Source organism: Saccopteryx bilineata, chromosome 6 (genome assembly GCF_036850765.1).
Source record: "Saccopteryx bilineata isolate mSacBil1 chromosome 6, mSacBil1_pri_phased_curated, whole genome shotgun sequence".
NCBI lineage: Eukaryota > Metazoa > Chordata > Mammalia > Chiroptera > Emballonuridae > Saccopteryx > Saccopteryx bilineata.
The window spans coordinates 165181442-165202958 of NC_089495.1; the positions used below are offsets into that span (position 1 = coordinate 165181442).

The 21517-nt window shown below is 49.1% G+C and overlaps 2 protein-coding genes and 1 long non-coding RNA gene across 3 annotated transcripts in view; 2 read left to right on the forward strand and 1 right to left on the reverse strand.

Moving 5' to 3' along the window:
- CD93 (CD93 molecule) overlaps positions 1 to 3139 on the forward strand; it is a 30519-nt gene extending 27380 nt beyond the window's left edge. Inside the window, exon 2 of the mRNA XM_066236125.1 lies at positions 2623 to 3139. Coding sequence (XP_066092222.1) covers positions 2623 to 2626 — 4 coding nt within the window. The 3' untranslated portion in view covers positions 2627 to 3139. The remainder of the gene's footprint in view (positions 1 to 2622) is intronic.
- A 336-nt stretch (positions 3140 to 3475) lies between these two features.
- Positions 3476 to 7694, reverse strand: LOC136308606 (uncharacterized). Its single transcript, XR_010726136.1, has 3 exons — positions 7540 to 7694; positions 6537 to 6646; positions 3476 to 3564 (listed from the first exon to the last, which is right to left on the reverse strand). It is a non-coding gene; the product is annotated as an uncharacterized lncRNA (long non-coding RNA).
- Positions 7695 to 11343: 3649 nt separating this feature from the next.
- On the forward strand, positions 11344 to 14287 carry THBD (thrombomodulin). The gene has a single exon (XM_066236127.1). It carries the CDS (start codon positions 11634 to 11636, stop codon positions 13377 to 13379), a length of 1746 nt encoding a protein of 581 aa, XP_066092224.1. The 5' UTR covers positions 11344 to 11633; the 3' UTR covers positions 13380 to 14287.
- The last annotated feature ends 7230 nt before the right edge of the window (positions 14288 to 21517 follow it).

Below are 21517 nucleotides of genomic sequence, written 5' to 3' on the forward strand. Positions count from 1 at the left end.
CCTCTGTTGGCTCCAGGGTTCTCCAGCGGCCAGCTGGTGCTCAGCAACACAGCAGTGACCATCGATACCCCCATTGCCTATGGCCTAGGAGATAAGACGAGTTCCGTTGACCCTCTTTTCAATAGCGCTCTTTAAGGGATGCTGGAAGCCTGGGTCTTGCTAAACGTCCCAAAAAGTTCCTTCCAAAGGAGAATAAACTCTAAAGAAGAGCCTTTGCCAGTACTGCTCTGAGATCCAGCTTCAGAGTTATTCCCAGGATGAAAATTATTCCCAAAGATTTGGGTGTGGGCTGAATGCCTTCCTATTCCTCAGTGGGTGGGCTGGCTCTGGAGGCAGGTGAGTGGGGTCTGGAGTTCCCCAGTGGGAGCCACTCCCTGCCCTCCTCCCACAGAGCTTGCTGAAGCCTCTGGCACCCGAGGCCTGTGGGTGGAAGTAGGATTTCTGAGGGATAGATTCCAATGTTGGCAGCCCTCCCCCAGAGTAAAGCCCCCCCCCCCCCACAGTTGCTGTCTGTGACTCCCTCACTCCCCAGGACGCCAGTCTTCCCAAGTTCAAGATGTTTTCAGTCAGTTCATTCAAAGCTGCTAAACCATCCTGAAGGCCTGTTCTCAACCACAGAGGTCTGCAGGGGTTAGTTGGCAACCCCGATGCTGCCAGATATTGATGAAAATAAGCCATAGACCTGGCTCAGCACTTGTGAATTGATGAAAGAACTCCGGTCATTATTGTCCAGTAATGACCTGACTAGATAGCGGTGTTTTGTAAACATTGATCATTACCATCACTACATTTTGGGTGATTTCTTACATTAGCAAGAGATAACCAATTGTACCAAAAACTGTTATGCCATTCAGATTACAGCAGAGGCCAAAGGGCCTGCACAGCCTGAGACCTTTACTCTCTGGCTTTTCGCCGACCTTCTGCAGTCACAAAATTCCACCTATATCTGAGCCTTAAATGGTGCTCTTATTGTCGCGCCTTCTGCAACTCACGTCAAGAAGCTACAAGAGGCCCTGGCCGGCTGGCTCAGTGGTAGAGCATCAGCCTGGCATGCAGGAGTCCTGGGTTCGATTCCCAGTCAGGGCACACAGGAGAAGCGCCCATCTGCTTCTCCACCCCTCCCCCTCTCCTTCCTCTCTGTCTCTCTCTTCCCCTCCTGCAGCCAAGGCTCCATTGGAGCAAAGTTGGCCCTGGCACTGAGGATGGCTCCATGGCCTCTGCCTCAGGTGCTAGAATGGCTCTGGTTGTGACAGAGCAACGCCCCAGGTGGGCAGAGCATCGCCCCGTGGTGGGCATGCAGGTGGATCCCGGTTGGGCGCATGCGGGGGTCTGTCTGACTGCCTCCCCGTTTCCTGCTTCAGAAAATACAAAAAAAAAAAAAAAAAGAAGCTACAAGATTTAGCAACTAAATAGTAAATTGGTAATTATATTGGGGGAGAGCTGGGACAGAGCTGTACTAGATGGCCTGGTTGAATCCAGGTGATAAAACTCTGTCTACCTGTGGAATTTGTTTTTGGGGTAACACATGCACTGAGCTCAGAGGACAGAAACACAGGCCTTCCCAAGTTCACAAGAGCTGTTCTTTCATAAAGCTGATCAAGGTAATTTTATTAAAAACTTAAAAAGCAGTGAGCTAAGAGTGACTCAAAATAGGTTCTATTTTGCATAAGATTTCAAAAATTAGATGCATATTATTGACCAAATTACTTTTCTATTCTTTAGCTTTCAATTGCCAAAAAATAAATTTACCTTAAAAAAAAAATTAAAGCCTTTTAATTACGAAAGACATGATTGTTGTAGAAAATACAGAAAATATAAAGGAATGTAAAAATCATTTGTTATGCTTCAACCCCCAAAATAATTTTATTTATATAGCTGTATATGCAAATTATATATTATACATAGTTTTTTTCTAAATCAGGTGAATCTATTTTCATAGCTTTTCATCCAATTGAGGCATAAGTTATTATTCATTAAATGTGTTTCTTATGCTGACAAAAATGTTCAGGTTTTTAATTTTAAAAAAATGTATTTAGTTTTATAGTCTATAATGTGTTTTCATTGCTAAATTTCTTACATTTTGACATGTAAAGTATCTATTAAAATATAATCTTATTCGCCCTGGCCGGTTGGCTCAGTGGTAGAGCATCGGCCTGGCGTGCAGAAGTCCCGGGTTCGATTCCCAGTCAGGGCACATAGGAGAAGCGCCCATCTGCTTCTCCACCCCTCCTCCTCTCCTTCCTCTCTGTCTCTCTCTTCCCCTCCCACAGCCGAGGCTCCATTGGAGCAAAGATGGCCCGGGCGCTGGGGATGGCTCCTTGGCCTCTGCCCCAGGTGCTAGAGTGGCTCTGGTCACAACAAAGCGATGCCCTGGAGGGGTAGAGCATTGCCCCCTGGTGGGCAGAGCGTCGCCCCCTGGTGGGCGTGCCGGGTGGATCCCGATTGGGCGCATGCGGGAGTCTTGACTGTCTCTCCCGGTTTCTAGCTTCAGAAAAATACACACGCGCGCGCGCACACACACACACACACACACACACACTATATATATATATATATATATAATCTTATTAAATAAAATTCAAAATTTTATTTTGAATAATTCTCTTTTTCTTATTTTACTAGCTGAACGTTGTGTGCTCTACAGGCTTTCGTTAGAGCCTCCCCTCTGGTGTGCAGTGCAGCCAAGATCTTACCCCACGGGAAATGTTCGCCAGACGAAGCGTGTTTGATGTTCTTCAAATAACATGTTAAATGACTTGCCTCCCTTGTCATGACTGTCTTCAAGGAAAGAACATTCTTTTCAAATATGCCTTGTGTTTTCAATAAAAATATAATCTACTGTGAAGAAATAGCATGCAAAAATAAAGGAAGAATCTAAAATGGCATAAAAACACCTGGACAAAACAGTTCTAGAGGGTTCTCTCTGACTGGCTGATGCAGTTATATATTCTTTTAAACTAATAGTTCTTAGTTCAGGGGTTCTTTGAATTGGGATGTGGAGAGCATTGCACCCTTGTTTTCATCGACCCTCCCTGAAATTAGCATGTCCTTCCATTACTGAAGACAAGTTAGGGCCAAGCCAGTCAGCCCTGCAATCACAGACACTGCCTGCCACCCTGCAAATACTACAGATCTCTCTCAATAGTATATATTTACAATGATCACCACTTTGAAATTACGGTCTTTAAGTGACATGCTAGCAGGTGCTGTGATTTAAAATATCAATAAAAACATTTATGGATATTTGATTCATATCAAGCATTTGTTATAACACATTTCCTTCTTTTTGATGTTTTTATAACAGCATTTCAATATGGCTGGTTTTCTTTGTAATTCTGTGCATTTTATCTTAAACATTTGTTTAAAATGTTATTCTGACAAGGGGTCCATGGGCTTCTTCACTTGACTACCGCAGGGTCCATGGCATAAATGCCCGCTCACCTCTTATCACGTGTGGCCCAAGCAGACACCACTGCATTCAGCCAGAAAGGGACACCCCAACAGGCTGGGCCTCTGGGATTGTCCTGCTACTTTCCTCTCTGCTTCTCTTTTCTCAGAAAACACCTGTTGATAAGAGAGGCACATCAGGACACCTTCGTGAGAAGAGCAAGGTGGTGATGGCCTATGGATCTACAAGACACAAATTCTCTCTAGTCTTAATGTGGGCCACACAGGACTACCTACCATAAGCATGAATCACCTTTGGCTTATGCAAGGACCCACTAAGATGATAGATACAAAACTCTGTTTAAAGGAGTTGATATCATTTTCTGCCTCATATGATAAAACCTCCAGTGGTGACGAAAAGAGGGCTCAGAAATGCCTTTGGTGACCCCCACACTTGATTAAATGGGGGAATATAATTTCTTCTCTTCTTAATAGCTTGACTGAGATATAATCCACATAACATACAGTTCCCTCATGTAAAGTACAATTCAAATGCTTTCAGTACATTTACAGGGTTGTGCAACCATCACGGCAAGCGATTTTAGAACATTTTTTATGACCCCAAAAGGAACCCGTACCCACTAGCAGTTATGGTCCAAATACCCCCCACCCCCTGTCTCTAGGCAATCAGTAATCTATTTTCTGTCTGTTGAGATCTGACTATTCTGAACATTTCCTGGAAATGGGGGATTATATAATATGTGGTCTTTTGTTTTGCATAATGTCTTCGAAGTTTACCCATGTTGTGGCATAAATCAGTGCTTCATGTCTTTTCATTGTCAAATAACATTCCATTGTATGGATACAACACACTTTATTTATATATTCACCAGGTGATGGACATCTGTTTTTTTTCCCCCAACTGTTTGGCTATTAAGAATAATGCCATTATGAACATTTGTGTACAGGTTTTTGTGTGAACATATGCCTTAATTTATTTGCCCTGGCCGGTTGGCTCAGCGGTAGAGTGTTGGCCTGGTGTGAGGGGGACCCGGGTTTGATTCCCAGCCAGGGCACATAGGAGAAGCACCCATTTGCTTCTCCACCCCCCCTCCTTCCTCTCTGTCTCTCTCTTCCCCTCCCGCAGCCAAGGCTCCACTGGAGCAAAGATGGCCCGGGCGCTGGGGATGGCTCCTTGGCCTCTGCCCCAGGCGCTGGAGTGGCTCTGGTTGCAACAGAGCGATGCCCCGGAGGGGCAGAGCATTGCCCCCTGGTGGGCAGAGCATCGCCCCTGGTGGGCGTGCCGGGTGGATCCCGGTCGGGTGCATGTGGGAGTCTGTCTGACTGTCTCTCCCCGTTTCCAGCTTCAGAAAAATACAAAAAAAAAAAAATTATCTTGGGTATGTAGCTAAAAGAATTATTGGATTATATGGTAATTGTAAGTTTAAAATTCTGAGGAATTGCCAAACTGATTTCCAAAGCAGCTGTACCACTATGTATCTCTACTTACAGCATATGAGAGTTTCAATTTCTCACATCCTTGTCAACATTTGTTATTATCTGTCTTTTTGAATCTAGTTGTCCTAGTGGGAGTAAAATGACATTTCATTGTGGTTTTGATTTGCATTTCTCTGATGACTAATGATGTTGAGTATTTTTTCTTGTGCCTATTGGCCATTTGTATATCTTCTTTAGAGAAATGTCTAATCAGATTCTCGTATTTTAATTGAGTTAGTTATCTTTTTATTATTGAGTTGTAATATTTCCTTATATATTCTGAAGACTCTTAATATATGCATAATTTAAAAATATTTTCTTCCATTCTCCCATCCTATGGGTTGTCTTTTCACTTTTAAGCACAACACTTTTAACTTGAGTAATATTGGATTTATGTTTTCTTTTGTTGCTTGTGCTGTTTGTGTCACGTCTAAAAAATCATTGGGTGTTCCAAGCCATGAAGATTTATGGCCTTGTTTTCTTCTAAGGCTTTTCTAGTTTTAGCTCTTACATTTATATTGCTGCCATAGCTGCAGAGATTAAATTTTTATGTATGAAGTTTACTATTATTATGGTTTATAAATATAATATTTTAGCTCACTAAATCCTTCTTAATATTTAAATTATTATAATCAACATCAAGGTTAAAACAATATTGATATATTTATGAGTCAAGTACTAATAATGGTAATAATAAAACATTTTAATACTGCTTTTAATGGTTGTTGGTTGTTTTTAAGTGAGAAGAAGGGAGATAGAGAGACAGATTCCTGCATGTGACCCACCAGGATCCACCTGGCAACTCTGTTTGGAGCCAATGCTTGAATCAACCTAGCTGTCCTCAGCACCCAGGGCTGATGCTTGAACCAGTTGAGCCACTGGCTACAAGAGGGAAAGAAAGAGTGAAGGGGGAGAGCGAGGGAAGAGAAGCAGACGGTCACTTCTCATGTGTACCCTGACCGAGAATCAAACCCAGGATGTCTGCACACTGGCCTGAGCCAACAGGCCACAGCCCTTAATGTTTTCTTTATAGATTCTATTGCAGTTTTGACAATCATTATCTTGAAAACAATAATTGTAAAACTACTCTTTGAATCTAAGAATGGCTTTCTCAAGGTGACAGTACCTGGCTCTATGTGTACACCAGCACTGTCCTATGGAAATTTCTGTGATGATCAAATGTTCTCTCTGTACTGTCCAGTCTACTGGGCACTTGACATGTAGCTCTGAGATAGAGAAACTAATTTATAACTTTAACTTTTTTAACTTTAATAAGTCTAAATTGAAATAACTATAGTTAATTTGTGGACAGTGTTTTCTATCTTTACCTGCCTCGTCCCCAAATGTTAGTGACAGTAACCTCCATCCAGGGGACTGGAACTCTTATCACCAACAACGATTGGTAGCGAGTCATATATCTCAACAGTCCTGCTATCCTTAGCAGCGAGAATTGTGCATTTTGACAAGTGGATTTTCTCCTTTTATGGGAGAGGCTTGCGTTGTGAAGCAGCGTGCTTCAGTGCAGGGCATACGGCCCACATGCTTGTGAGTGAGACAGTGCAAAGGCAGGGAGTGGTCTGTGTCGGGGGAACTAGGAGTTAGCAAGTCTAAGAGCAGCTGTTCATATTAGAAGTAGAAAATTCTTGTTCTACCTGTTAAGGGAAAAGCTGCCTTCCACACTTGAGAGTGCTCTTTGGTTAAGGTGTACCAGGGGCCAGCACGTTGTCCTTGGTGCCCTCTGCAGCTGGACTCCTCTTCCTCTCTGTTTTTAACAACATTCACAGGTTTGCCTTCAATACAAATTGCCAGGTCATGGGTCCAGACTCTTCCACAGGCATCAAACAGAAACTCCCCCATGAAAGCCCGACTTCCTGGCTGATTCCAAGTGGCCCCAGGAGACACTCATACAGCTTTTTCACCAGTGTGCATATTTTCTAATTTCCACAACAGTCTTGTAAATTAGATGCTATATCTCCTGTTTTGGGGGGAGAAAGCCAGAGTTGCTTATCCAAGTTCTAGCGACAGGTAAAATCAGGACCCAAACACATTTTACATACTAATTCTTTCATCTCAAAGTGGGCAGAAGAATATTAGTATCACCATTTAACTAGTGTGGCTTTGGGAAGTCAGTCATTCTCTCTGTCCTTCAGTTTCCACTCCCGAAAAATGAGGAGTTAATAACAGATGCCTCTGGAGCAGCCGGAAGGGGTCCCCCCAGGGCCCGGGCCCAGGTCCGGGTCTGCTTCCCCGGATGTCTCCATTTCTTTCCTCTTTCTCCTGAGTCCTACTTCTTTTCCTCTTTGATTTTTTTTTTTACGATTGCTTATTGTTATTATTGATGAAAATACTCAGATGACCTAAATTTTGCCAATAGACATTCACTGAGTCTCCGCTAGGGATGGGAACTGTGCTGTGTGTTGAACACAATCAGTGTCTGAACTCAATTTCTAGGGACCCAACTGCATCCTTTTTTTTTTAGCTAAAATTTGTTGAGAGTTTACTTTGGCTCAACCGTTCTAAATGCTTTACATGTGTAACTTATTCAGTCCTCAGAGTAACACTTTCAAGGGGTGACTATTACAATTCCCATCACACAGTTGAGGAAACCAAGGCACAGAGAGGCTGAGTTAACTTGCCAAATACGACACAACTTACCAATGAAGAGCTGGGACTCAAATCCAGCCAAGTTGGCTCCAAGGCCCACACTCCTGACATTGAGGCTCTGAGTTCACCCATCATGTGTCTGCAGGTTAACATGAGAAAGTCACACTGAAGGGGGCACAAAAAATCATATACAACAGGTGCTCAAATAGCCCGGAGCACAATCTGTGCACACACCCTGCATGGTAGGGATACACAGATGTATCAGAACAGTGCTCCACCCCCAGAGAAACTAGATTGTAAGTAGAAAAGAGCGTAAGTATGTGACAACTTATACAGCAGGGAAGGGATGGTAAGTGCTACAGTGTTGATAGAAAGTCCTATGAACCTCACAGAGAGAACGGTTCTGGCCTGGTTATATAGAAACCTTTCTAACGGGGCAGCATCCTCCCTGTGCCCTGAAAGAAGGGTCAGCTTTTTGTATGGAGAGGAGGCAGACAAGAATAGTCCTGGCAGAGGAAGAAACGGGAGCTCTGGAGTGAAGGTGAGACAGGATGAGGCATTTCTCCCCCAGTCAGCAGGACCCTTTCTCACTGGGGCCTTCTGCATCTGTGAGGACGCACTGCACACCAAGTTTTAAAACCTGGGAGTAGGGAGGGATACTGGGTCCCAATTCCAGTCCAGACCTTTGAGTGTGAATTTTCTATTTTGTGACCACAGAGTAGAGGCAGCGTGAGCGAGCATCCCCAGCAAGGCGGAGTGGGGAGGGAGTGGAAGCAGCTTGGTCTCCCTCAGCAGGAGTGTGAGGATCCACGTGCTGTCAGCAGGGGTAAAAAGCCAGAAAGAAAAGAAGGCAGGAAACAATTGTCTTGTCAGTGATAAGGACAAGGACAAGACAGAGTAACTGATGAAGTCTGTAGGTGATGATTTCAAATGGGGTGGCTCAAATATGGATACAGGGAAAAGAATGGTTTGGGGTCCTTCTGGGCACCCCATTCCCAGTATGCTTTGACATCGACATTATTATAAGGGGAATAGATTAGATTGACAAAGGGTGGGATGTGAAGAGACAGGCAAAGGCCATGGGCAGAACCCCTGAGGACTGACCACCCTCATTGGACAGACGGGTGAGAGGGGCCACCCAGGCAGAAGGAGATGAGGACGGCCAGGAGGACAGATGTTTCTGAAGACATGGGAGGGAGAGACTTGAGAATTGTGAGGACTCAGAGTACAAACAGCACAGAGGTGTCTAGAAAGATAAAGACTGAAAACAAGTCATTGGATTCAGTAGTTAGGAGGCAATCAGTGTTCTTTCAGGGACTGTTCCAGTAAGCCAGGCCTGGGCTGGTGAAGCCTGGTGAGGGTGGTAGGCTTAGAGGCTGACCAAGGAGAGGGATCCGGGTGTCATCCACACAGAGACGGAGGAAGTGGCTCATCTTGTGCAGGAGGTGCAGAGATGAGGGTAGTTTAAAGCATGCAAAAAAAAAAAAAAAAAAAGCCTCAGTGTGGAGGTGGGAGAGGAGCAAGGGTTCACAAGGACTGTCCCAGAATTCTGGCAGGGGTGATGTGTGCTGAGGGCTCGAGGTAAAGTCTGAAGGATGGGAAAAGACAAATGGGGGTGTCCATCTATCCTTCTGCAGGGGAACCATCCCATGGTCCATGCCCCACTCTACATAGTTATTGCTATGGTTTTGTTGTTGTTTTTTTTCTATATGGAAACATCCAACACTTCATATAGGGTTGGCCCAGGTCTCTTAGACATCATTGAGTACTCCTGTGTGCTCAGCTACTAAGGTTGTTCTGAGACTTCTAATTCTTTCTTTCAAGAATCAATAACAGGCTTAAGGAGACCTGAATGGGACGTCCCATCAAAGACGGTTATGGTGAAGCAGCTAGAAGGTGTCCGAGAAGCGCACCAGCGTGGTGTAAGGCAAGACCAGACACTTGAATGTCCCACAGCTTCTTTGAGAGCAGGCAGGCTAGGGGCCACCACCCTTTGTTTAATGTTTTGCTGTCATAATCTTGAAATTCTTAGCTAACTTGGAACCAGGGTGTCCTGACCCCTCTCTTGTCTCATGCCCCCAATGTCCCCACTTTCTGAGATCCTTCAGCAGTGTCCTGGTAGATTCCAGCCCCTCTCTGCAGTCCATGCCCAGGGACTGGTGGCGCCCGAGGCAGCCTCCAGTAGGGGGGGCTGTGCACAGGAGTCATGGCCCCTGACTCAGCCCAGGCCATGGGAGGTCAGGCCAGCACCCACCCTGCTGCCACTGGGGACAGCCCCCCCGTCTTCAATCTGCTGGCCTTCCCAGTCGCACTGATCTGGGAGCTTCAGACCCGCTCCTTCCTTTCTGAGGTGGAGCTGGGGAAGCTCTCCCAGGACCTAGCAACGCTGAGCAGGACATTTGGAGGTTTCAGGTCCCAGGCATCAGGGAGTGCAGGGAGGGACTCGTATACCCACTGCCTGACACTTTCAAAGTGTCTGGTCCCACCCCCTTGGCCACTGCAGGTCAGTACAGTCCAGCCAGCAGGTGCTTGTCTTTTTCTCACGAGGACACAGTCACACTCTCCTGCTCTTAAAAAGTCTGGGCCTTGCAGGACCAGGGAGGCAAGACCTCCGGTAGGCAGAGGAATCCGCGGGGCTTCCCTGCGTTGAGCTGCCTGCCCCAGGACAGGGCCTTTGCGGTCCTAACACTCTTAACCCTTTCAGTTCCTTTGGAGAGCTCCAACTTCTTGAGCGCTGTTTAGAGTTCAACAGCGCCGCCTCCTGGTGCTTCGTTGCGGGTGATCATAGCAGAGAGAGATGGCAAAGGGTGTTATTAAAAAAAAAGTTTACCATTTTGCGCTTTTTTGGACCCACCCCTTTGCATTCTTGGTAAGTGAATAAGCGGAAAAGGTCGCTAAAGTGACAGATTTCTATCTCATCCTTCCATGTCTCCCCACCCTGCCAGTCCACAGGGCCGCCCTTTTCAATGCCCTTTGCCACACAAGTGACATTTACATGCACTTCTGTTTCAATCTGATCTTTCAGCCAAGTAGAAAAAAATCCGGATCCGCTCGGAGCCCACAGCACCTGCCAGGGAGGGCTCCGGTGCGCCCTTGTGGGTCTGGGAGACAGACGGTCCCTCTGTGAAGTTGGGAAAAAGCACACCGAACTGGCTATGAGCTCTCAACACGCCCGCCCCCACAGGGTTCAACAGAGATTAGCCTGACACCACTTTTGCAGCGGACAGGACCTTGGAGCCCTGACAGTATCCTCGGAGACTTTCCCACAGGACAAGATGAGGTCTGGCCTTGACTGCTCACGCTCAAGGACTCGTGTGTCCCTAGCTGTGCGCGGAGGGCGTTAGGATCTTAGACTAGTTCTCCCCACGATGCCCCCTGTCGCCCAGCCACACCCTCCGTCTTCTGGGTCTGAGCTGCATGCAGCCTTGTTTTCAGAACTAGGGTGCGGTCCAGCTGTCGCTTCTCGCGGTTACGTCTTTAGGGAAGTCCACGCCCTAGGTAGGGTCTGAGAGGCCTCTCAAAGTCCTCCTCTTGGAGGACCCGCCCAGAGTCCCGCAGGTCCTGGGCACTACCTCCTTCCACCCTTCAGTCAAAGCTCTCCTATCTCAGTCTCCTCTTCTCAGAGTTCTGCAAAACAGGCTGTCCTTGCAATGGGTAATGACAGCCTGTTTATGAAGAAAAAGAAAGAGCACCAGATTAGGCTGGGTAGGCTGCGCGTGGAGCGGGAGGGAGTGTCGTTTTCTGACAAAGGTAGTGACTGCGCCCGGCAGCCCCGCCCGGGCCCGCCCCGCGCCCGCCGGGGTTTACTCACCCCCGCGAGGGGATCCCAGGCGCGAGGGCGGGCGCAAGGCGTCCGGAGAACCCAGTAATCCGAGAATGCAGCATCAGCCCTTCCCACCAGTCACTTCCTTCCTCTTCCCGAACGTCCCGGGAGGGAGGGCTGCGCTCTTATAAACCCGGCCCGGCCCGCCGGCATATCAAAGGCTGCTTCGCCCCGGCTGCGCACAGCGGTCCGACGCGTCCGCCTTGGGAAAGACGCGAACGGCTGTCGCCGCTGGCGCCCCGCGCCTTTCAGAACCGGCCGGGCTCGGACCCGGGCGCGGCGCTTGCGCTCTCCGGCGTCAGCACGCGGCGTGCGGGGCAGCATGCTGCAGGTCCTGCTCCTCGGCGTGCTGGGCCCCGCGGCCCTGGGGCTCCCCGCGCTCCCGGAGCCGCAGCCCCGCGGCAGCCAGTGCGTCGAACAAGACTGCTTCGCGCTCTTTCGGGGCCCAGCGACCTTCCTCGCCGCCAGCCAGGCCTGCGAGCGCCTGCGGGGCCACCTGATGACCGTGCGCTCCTCAGTCGCAGCTGATGTCATCTCCCTGCTACTGAGCGGCGACGGCGGCGACAGCCCTCGCCTCTGGATTGGCTTGAAGCTCCCGCAGGGCTGCGCCAACCCGGAGCACCTTGGTCCCTTGCGCGGCTTCCAGTGGGTGACAGGCGACAACCGCACCAGCTACAGCAAGTGGGCGCGGCCGCACGCGGACCCCGAGCCTCTCTGCGGTCCTCTGTGCGTCGCCGTCTCGGCGGCCGGGGCCCCCGCGCCGGGAGAGCCGGCCTGGGAGGAACAGCCGTGCGCCGCGGAGGCCGATGGCTTCCTCTGCGAGTTCCACTTCGCAGCCTCCTGCAAGCCGCTGGTTGTGGAGCCCGGTGCCACGGGGGTTGCCAGCGTCTCCATAGCCTACAGCACCCCGTTCGGGGTCCGAGGCGCGGACTTCCAGGCACTGCCAGTGGGCAGCACCGCCGCGGTGGCGCCCTTTGGAGTGGAGCTGGTGTGCGAGGAGAGGCCAGGAGAGGCCGAGGCCCGCTGGGGCCGGGAAGTGCCGGGTGCCTGGGACTGCGGCGTGGAGAACGGAGGCTGCCAGCACGCGTGCAACCGGAGCGCCGGGGCGCCGCGCTGCCTCTGCCCCGCGGACGCCTCGCCGACGGCCGACGGGAGGTCCTGCGCCGCGCCGGGGGAGCACTCGTGCCACACACTCTGCGAACACTTCTGCATCCCCGACACGGACGTGCCCGGCGGCTACTCGTGCATGTGCGCAACGGGCTACGAGCTGGCTGACGACCAGCACCGGTGCAAGGACGTGGACGACTGTCTGCAGGTGCCCGGGCCGTGCGCGCAGCGCTGTGTCAACACGCAGGGCGGCTTCGAATGCCTCTGCCACCCCGGCTACGACCTCGTGAACGGCGACTGCGTGGCGTCGGTGGACCCGTGCCTCGGGACCAGCTGCGAGTTCCAGTGCCAGCCCGTGGGCCAGACCGACTACCGCTGCGTCTGCGCGGACGGCTTCGCGCCCAGCCCGCAGGACCCGCACAGGTGCCAGATGTTCTGCAACCAGACCGCGTGTCCGGCCGACTGCGACCCCAACCACCCACAGAACTGCCAGTGCCCTGAAGGCTACATTTTGGACGAGGGTTCCATGTGTACCGACATCGACGAGTGTGAAAATGGCAACTGCCCTGACCCACTTTCGTGCAGAAACCTCCCTGGCAGCTACGAGTGCTTTTGCGGGCCCAACTCTGCCCAGGCTGGCACCGACTGTGTGAACATCGTGAGCAGCAACCACGGTGGCGGCGACGGCGGCGGCGACGATGAGGGCTCCGGGGAGCCCCCTGCCAGCCCCACCCCTGGCGCCACCTTGAGCCCATCGCCTGCGGGCTCTGTGCATTCGGGCGTGCTCATCGGCATCTCCATCTCGAGCTTGTCTCTGGTGGTGGCGCTTTTGGCACTCCTCTGCCACCTGCGCAAGAAGCAAGACTCCATGCAGGCTGAGCTGGAGTACAAGTGTGGGGTCCCTGCCAAGGAGGTGGTGCTGCAGCACGTGCGAACCGAGCAGACGCCCCAAAAACTCTGAGGGGCCTCCCTCCCCGGCCCAGGTGTTGGCTTGGCCTTTTCCTCCTTCCTGTGCCTCATTCCCTGCTTCTCCTGCAGCCCTAAAGCACCTTAGTTAGCACCAGAACTGGAAAAGACCCCAACCCCTTCTTTCGCTGGTTCCAGGAATGGCTGAGGAGGGGGGATTGGAAGGAGGATGCACCCCCTTTACTTTCATGGTGTCACCAGGCTACTGGGCAGAGATAGCAGTTTTACAATGAAGATGCAGATTAGGAAGTGCTGCGTGCCCTCTGTGGGGCAGGTGGGGTGAGCGTCGTTGATTAATGGCCTTTGGGCGGACTGTGATCCCATGGGCTAGTGAGTGTGATTGTGTCATGGATGATGACTAAGATATTTATATTTTAAGTATTAGAGGACTTTTTTCCCTACCTGTATGTCTGCATACCCATCTGGGCTTTGAGTCTCCATACCCTCTTCCTCCTGATCTCTCTCACCTGCCCTGCCTGCATTTACCTGCCTCCACTTGTCACATGGTAGTTAAATTGTCTTGGTGATTTTTTTTTTTTTGAGTCTCTTGCATTTATGAAGCCGAGCCCCATCTCCTCCGCTGTTCCTCCTGATTTCCCCTTCCCAGGAACTGGACCAACCCCCCCTGAGTCACCCTACCTGTGTCTGCTCTCACTTGTCTGCCTAGGCGGAACTCTTATGTGAAACAGGATCAAAAACACTAAAAACAAGAATGGTTGGGCATTTGTTTCTTCACCAGATTTGCTGGTTTATCCTGCAGTTTCATGTTTCCAGAGCAACATCATTTTAACAAAGGTTAAGTTGTGAGAGGCATTAGTTAAATTCGTGTTTCTGGACTATCATAGAAATTCAACCCAAAGGGTTTTTATTTTTTTATTTTTTTTATTTTTTTGAACAGTGAGCCTGGTTTTTTTTTTTTTTTTTTTTTTTTTTGCATTTTTCTGAAGCTGGAAACAGGGAGAGACAGTCAGACAGACTCCCGCATGCGCCCGACCAGGATCCACCCGGCACGCCCACCAGGGGGCGATGCTCTACCCACCAGGGGGCGATGCTCTGCCCATCCTGGGTGTCGCCATGTTGCGACCAGAGCCACTCTAGCACCTGGGGCAGAGGCCACAGAGCCATCCCCAGCGCCCAGGCCATCTTTGCTCCAATGGAGCCTTGGCTGCGGGAGGGGAAGAGAGAGACAGAGAGGAAGGTGCGGCGGAGGGGTGGAGAAGCAAATGGGCGCTTCTCCTATGTGCCCTGGCCGGGAATCGAACCCGGGTCCTCCGCACGCTAGGCCGACGCTCTACCGCTGAGCCAACCGGCCAGGGCCGAGCCTGGGTTTTATTATTGGTGTTGCTTTGATTTGGACTGAAAGGTAGTAAATGTTATGAAGCTTCTCATGCAATTTCCTTTATTATTATTGTTGTTATTTTTAATAATGTTGAAATGTTCATATGATTACTCGACATTGAAAAAAAGAAAGAAAAAGGAAGCACCTACCAGGAGACAGTTTAAGAAAGTTTTGAGCTGCGTGATCCATGCCAGTTACCTTTTCCAGTCTCATTGTTTTTTTGTAATTTGCAGGCCAAAATAAAGCCAGTTTTACTGTTTTTTTTTGGCGGGGGGGGGGGGATTTGGAAGTTTGGCTATGGAGCGATGTTCATTTCAGGGCCTCACCTTGATCAGGCCCTTGAGAATTCCTCCCACTTCAGAGGGCCTTCTAACCCAATCCACTCGGAACTTGCTCCCAGACCAGAAATGGGGGCGGTTTCCCTCCACCTCCTAGCAGTTGCTTAGGAATGCAGAAAACTGGGCTCCGCCCTCTCTATTTGCTGAGAATCTGCCTTTTAACAAGGTCTTCAGGAGGATCATAGGCCTGGTATAGTGTATGGAGAACTGTCCCAGACAGCTTCCAACCTCTGGAATACACTAAGGTTTTCATAACTAACTATGAGTCAGTGGTAAGTAGCAGGCTAAGTCAGGTCCTTTATTATCAAGAAACTGAGGAATTCTCATTTCATAGATTTGCTTTCTGGTATAAAAAACTAGGTACATCCCTTTAGACATTGCTAAACAGGGTTTTTGGTTCGACTAAGCTAGGAATGAAATGAATGGGAAAAAAAAAGTGTATCTTTTGTGACACAAAGATTTTCCTCAACTATTTTGTAAACTCAGCATATTTGTACATAGTTATTTATTTATTGAAGATAAACCAGAACACAGGCAAAACCCTTGCTTATGACATCACATGTAAAAAAATAAACAAATAACAGTGCATTCCTGAATTGTGTGTTTGTCCATCTCCCTTCCAGAGACCCCCGCTTCTCCATCATTAAACAGCATTACCGAACAATGCAAATACCGCGAATTGCATTTCAAAGCTGGTCCACACCCCTCACTAGCCTCCATCTACTCATGGCATCAACTATGACTTTCAATGATTTTTTTTTTTCTTAGAGGAGATTGTTTTCACTGTAGAAGGATATCATGTTATAATTGTTTGCACAAATACTTATTTTTTTCTTCTGTAACCATAACAACTTCATAAATAGAACTTGTGTCCATGCATTTTGAAACACATTATAAGATTATTTGTTGGGATCAATTAAAGGAGCAATCCTTCTTAGGGCGTCTGGAGAATTGCGGCTGTGCACGCGGTTTGTTATTATCTGCTCCCTGAGATGTGCGAACACAGCAGTCATGGGCACGTCTCAGTCTGTAGCTCAAATGTGAACAATGGTTTCCACATAACAAGGTCTCATGTGGCAATAAATCACCCTCATTTCTGTTGGTGATTAGAAACACTGTTTTTAATTTTTTTTAATTTTTTAAATTCATTTTAGAGAGGAGAGAGAGAGAGAGGGGGGGGGGGAGAAGCAGGAAGCTTCAACTTCCATATGTGCTTTGACCAGACAAGTGCAGGGTTTTGAACCAGTGACCTCAGCGTGCCAGGTCGATGCTTTATCCACTGTGCCACCACAGGTCAGGCAGAAACACTGTCTTTTAAATATAAAAATCTCTTGGGCCCTTTTCCTGGGGTGCTGATAGACTGGCTGAATTTTATGTGCCACACTCTGAAGGTTTTCATAAAACAAGTTAGGAGAAAATTGAATTTATCAAATATTCAAATATTTTTATACACCTGGTAATGTTGAATTTCTGTTTGAAACTGACCAGTTACTGTTGTGAAGACACAGTTGGAGCTTTCCAAATCCATCTCGGATGAAGTTGACAGCTTCGGCACGTAGGGAGTGAGAGGTGGGTGCTCCTGTGAGCAGTGCCCTCCCCAGACACGTGCTTGAACAACACTGCCCTTAGGAGTTGGGTGGATGAGCAGAACAGCAGCTTCAGTAAGAGTTACACGTGAAGGAAGTGCTCGCTGAGTGGGGCAGAGCAGGTAGGAATAAATTGTGCAGGGATTCCAGAAGAGAGAGTGGCGCCTTACAAATTTGTCCTCACTATCCAGCCTTTCAATTTCCAAAAGGGTCTGCTCCCAGGAAGCTGTCAGATCGCCTTCTGAGAACCCATTCCTTCAGGTTTTCTTCCTCCAGAGGAGGGGTGTTTTCTTTCTTTTTTTTTTCTTTTTTGTATTTTTCTGAAGTGAGAAGCAAGGAGGCAGAGACATAGACTACTGCATGTGCCTGACTGGGAACCACCAGGCATGCTCACTAGGAGGCGTCGCTCTGCCCATCTGGGGCATTGCTCCACTGCAACCGGAGCCATTCTAGCGCCTGAGGCAGAGGCCATGGAGCCGTCCTCAGCACCCGGGCCAACTTTGCTGCAATGGAGCCTTGGCTGTGGGAGGGGAAGAGAGAGATAGAAAGAAAGGAGAGGAGGAGAGAGAGAGATAGAGAGAAAGGAAAAGGGAAAGGGTGGAGAAGCAGATGGGCACTTCTCCTGTCTGCGCTGGCTGGGAATCAACCCCGGGCTTCCACATGTTGGGCCAATGTTCTACCACTGAGCAAACCAGCCAAGGCTGAGGAAGGGCATTTTCTTAAGAATACAAGAGGACCAAAACACACTTTTATGACCCAGAAGCAAGAACTCTTACTGGGGCATCTTGGACTTCAGGACACTGGTGCAGTGGGGGCCCAGGCCCTCCCTGTCTTCCTCGCTTCCTGTTTCCTAGGAGATCAACAGGCCTGCTAACAGGCCTCATCTGAACTTGAGATTCTCAAAACAATTAAGAAACCACAGCCCTTCTGAGAAAGACATCAGGACCATATAAACAAGCAGTTAGCAAAAAATTATTCCCAGCATTTATACGAAGGCAGATCTTATGGAGCAGCTTCCTCGTCACGGTGCTGGATACCCAGGACTGAGGGGAGCCCTAGCCTCGGCTAGTGCTATGTGGTAGTCCATGACGTTCCACGTCGAGCAGGGCCTGGCGGAAAGGCCAAGGTGGTGCTTCTGCACAATTCAGAGTTTGATTTTATAAGTCAAATGCTTTTTATTCTTCCCTTTGGACCTGATTCATTTTATTAGATTAGTTCAGCAAATATTTATTGAGAAGGTGGGGTGCTGACAAGTTGGCTCAGTGGTAGAGAGTTGCCCCGGCATGTGGATGTCCTGGGTTGGATTCCGGGTCAGGGCACACAGGAGAAGCAACCATCTGCTTCTCCACCTCTCCCCCTCCTCTCTCTCTCTCTTCTCTTTCTCAATGGTCCCACAGCCATAGCTCAATTAACCGCTCAATTAACTTTAGCAAGTTGGCCCCGGCAATGAGGATGGCTTGGTGGCTTCCACCTCAGGTGCTAAAAACAGCTTGGTTGCAGAGCATGGCCCCAGATTGGCCGAGCATCACTCCATAGTGGGCTTGCCAGGTGGATCCCAGTCAGGGCACATGTGGGAGTCTGTCTCTCTCTGCCTCCCTTGCTCTCAATCAAAAAAAAGAAAGAGAGAGAGAGAAAAAGTGGTTTATTTCTGGCATGATGGTGAGCATGGTGACAAGCCCTCACATTGAGAAGCTTACACTCTGGTCAGGGAGACAGACTTAAAACAAATGATCACTTCCCAATAGTATTTTACTTAAAAACAGTGCTAAGAGCTGGGGAAGAGAAGCACAGCACAATACGGTATCAGGATTTAGATTATAGAACTAGAGAAGCATCTCTGATGAGCTGACCTAACCCTAGACCTGAAGGAGGAGCAAGGGTTAGTCAAATGCAGAGTGGAGAGGAGAGCAGTCCAGGTAGTAGGTACAGCACGTGCAAATGCCCTGCGCCCACAAGAGTCTTGGCAGAGGGCATGGAGTGTAGTGAGCAAAGAGAAAGGCGACCAAGATGAGGCTAAAGAGGGGGAAATGGAGATGTAAAAGTGGAGGGGCAGTGAGGACCGTAGGTCAGTGTGAAGATGCTGACTTCCAGGTGCAAGTGCAGCACTCGAGGAGTTTCAATAAGAGCGTGTTGGTGTTTGATTTGTAAAGTGAAATTATTTGAAAAGACAGCTACACAGTTTCCCTTGTCAGTGTGAAATGACGGTGTCATATAAACCTAGGTTTGACACTTGCTGGTCACATGACCATGAGCATCATGAGACCCCTTTAATGCTGTAGAAACGGGTGCTAGCAGTGCCACCTCAGAGGTTTCCATGACGATGAGATGAGATGAGCGAGCCCAGGTCTGGCACTCAGCAGGTACCCAGTAAATGTTAGTTTGTGCGCCACTAAATGAGTGGATGCCAATAAAAAGAAGGTTATGTTGAGATCTTGAGGGTCTTAATGATAAGTTCAAGGTCATGCAGAAAGCAGAAAGTATTGTTTCAAGGCAAGATGCAGTCACTCAGAAAGAATGTGGTGAATCTTAGAGGCAGTGTCATGACGGGATCTGGGGCATCAAGCAGAGCATAAGGAGGGAGATGTTGGCACAGGGGAGAAATGCCCCCAGAGCTGTAAAATCCTGCTCGCAAGACCCATCAAAGGATGGGGTGTGGACATAGTCTCCATTGTGTTTGCAGGGAGCCCACAGAGAAGGGGAGAACACACTGCCAAAGGACCTGCTTGCTCCCTGGGGACCCAAAGGAGAAAGAGAAAATTGGCCCCAGCCCAGGCAGACCCCAGAGCTGCTGGGGAACAGGCAGCCCGCACTCTCACCCTCACCCTCAGCTGCCGCGTGGGTCCCTCAAGTTTAGCAACACCAAACAGGAACCTGCCAAAGAGAAAGGAACCATCAGTTCAAAGTGATGCACAGGCCCGGTTGTGCACGGACTTTTGCAGTGGGACTTGGGGGTATATTCTAATCTTTCTCCACTGTGCACCAGCCAGGGCACTGCAAGCCGGTGGTAGGTCTGGGCACCCAGCATCCCTTACCTCCAGGGGAGTCACAGGCACTTCTGTGACTCCTTCTCACGAGCAGAGCCTGCCCCCTGCTGCACACCAGAGACTGACCCTTAGGAGCAGTGACTTAGGAGCAGAGCATCTGTGTCTTTTCAGGGAAGGCGGCAAGTGCAGGGGTCTTTTGCCAGGAAAACAGATGCACAGCTGCTCCTCCTTCTCTTTCTTGTGGGCAAAAGAAGAACCTAAGATTCAAGTGCAGACAGCTCATTGGTTAGGGGCTAGGATACAGACTGGCAGGCCCGGAAAGCGCTGGCCATTAGAACCAAGCCCCTGGAAGAGCTGCCTAGGCCGGAACACCAGTTACTGCATTTTATTTTATTTCTTTCTAAGAGTGATGATATAACTGACATGCAGTAAAATTCACTGCTTTCAGTGAAGAGTTGTGAACCCTGCAGCCCACACTCTCGTGGAAGCACGGCCATCATCAATACGTAGACCATTTCCATCACACTGCGGGGCTCCCTCGGCACCCCCCTTCTGCTGTCATTGGGGTGGTCACACCACAAGAAGAGACATTTCCTCCCTGAGGCCTCCCCTGCTGCACACCTCCCCCCTTCTCCCACACCGAGAATCCTGTTTTCATGTTTGATCCGCAAAGATAAGCTTTTCTAAGTAAGGTCCAGAAAGCCTGACTCTCTTTATTTTTAGTAAACAGGTTTTAATGAAACCCAGCTCAGTTTCATTCTCCCAGTGCTCTACTCATTCCCCCCAAGTTCTGGCCATGACCAGCCAAAAGTCCTGGCAGCCCACCAGGAGTGTATAAATAAGCAAAGAAACAAGACAGCGAACCACCTGCCACACAATTTCAGAGAGCAGGGGGCACTTGGGGGAGGGGGACCATCAGGAAATACAACAGGTGTGTACAGAGCAGGTGAGGGACCCTGCACCGCCTCCTGAGGCTCCCGGGTGATGGCTGAGTGTGGGCACAGCTAGGTCACAGAGACTCCCAAGATGTAACTTTTGGATATTCTTGTTGCTCTTGGGTTAAATGTGGGTTAATTATTATATCATCTCTTCATGAAAAATTGAGGCTACAAAGAATATATAAAAGCACATTTTCACCATGGTCATGGCTCGGTAGGGGAATCCTAAACTCCTTTGAAAACACAATCCCTGACCTTTGCAGGCATTTCTTCATAAAATAATACAGGCCACACCCACATCTTTCTTTCTTTCATTCCTTTATGGAATATGTGCTTGGGTTCAGCCCTCTCTCCTTCTGTTTTAAGAGAGGCCTTCCTCCCTTTTCTGGTCAGCAGGTTCAGATGTGGGCAAACAACGGGCTTCCTCTCACAAGAGAAAGGAAATATTGTCTTAACATCAGAGTTTAACAGAATCAAAATTCTTTTAGCAGTGTTTTGAAACTGTGATTGCGAAAGACAAAAGAACCCTGGGGTGCCTTGTGCCAAGTCAATCCCCTAGAAAGGGAGCAAACAGCAGAAGGGTTTCAGAGACCCAGTGAAAGACAACAAGAGCCTAACCTGGGGTCCATTAGGACAATGATGCCCCTGTGGGGACACAGGCCAGACAGTTCCATGAGTCCTGCCTGAAATAAATGTTTTTAAAAATAGGGCATTTCAGCCCTGGCTTGTTGACTCAACGGTAGAGCATCTGCCTGGCCTGTGGAAGTTTCGGGTTCAATTCCCGGTCAGGGCACACAGGAGAAGTGACCATCTGCTTCTCCACCCCTCTCCTTCCCCTTGCTCTCTCTCCCTCTCTCTCTTCTCCTGTAGCCATGGCTCAAATGGTTTGAGCAAGTTGGCCCCATGCACTGAGGATGGCTCCATGACCTTGCCTCAGGTGCTAAAATA

What these genes read in the sequence shown, in the direction of transcription:
- THBD (XM_066236127.1), top strand. Translation starts at nt 11,634, where the DNA reads ATGCTGCAGGTCCTGCTCCTCGGCGTGCTGGGCCCCGCGGCCCTGGGG.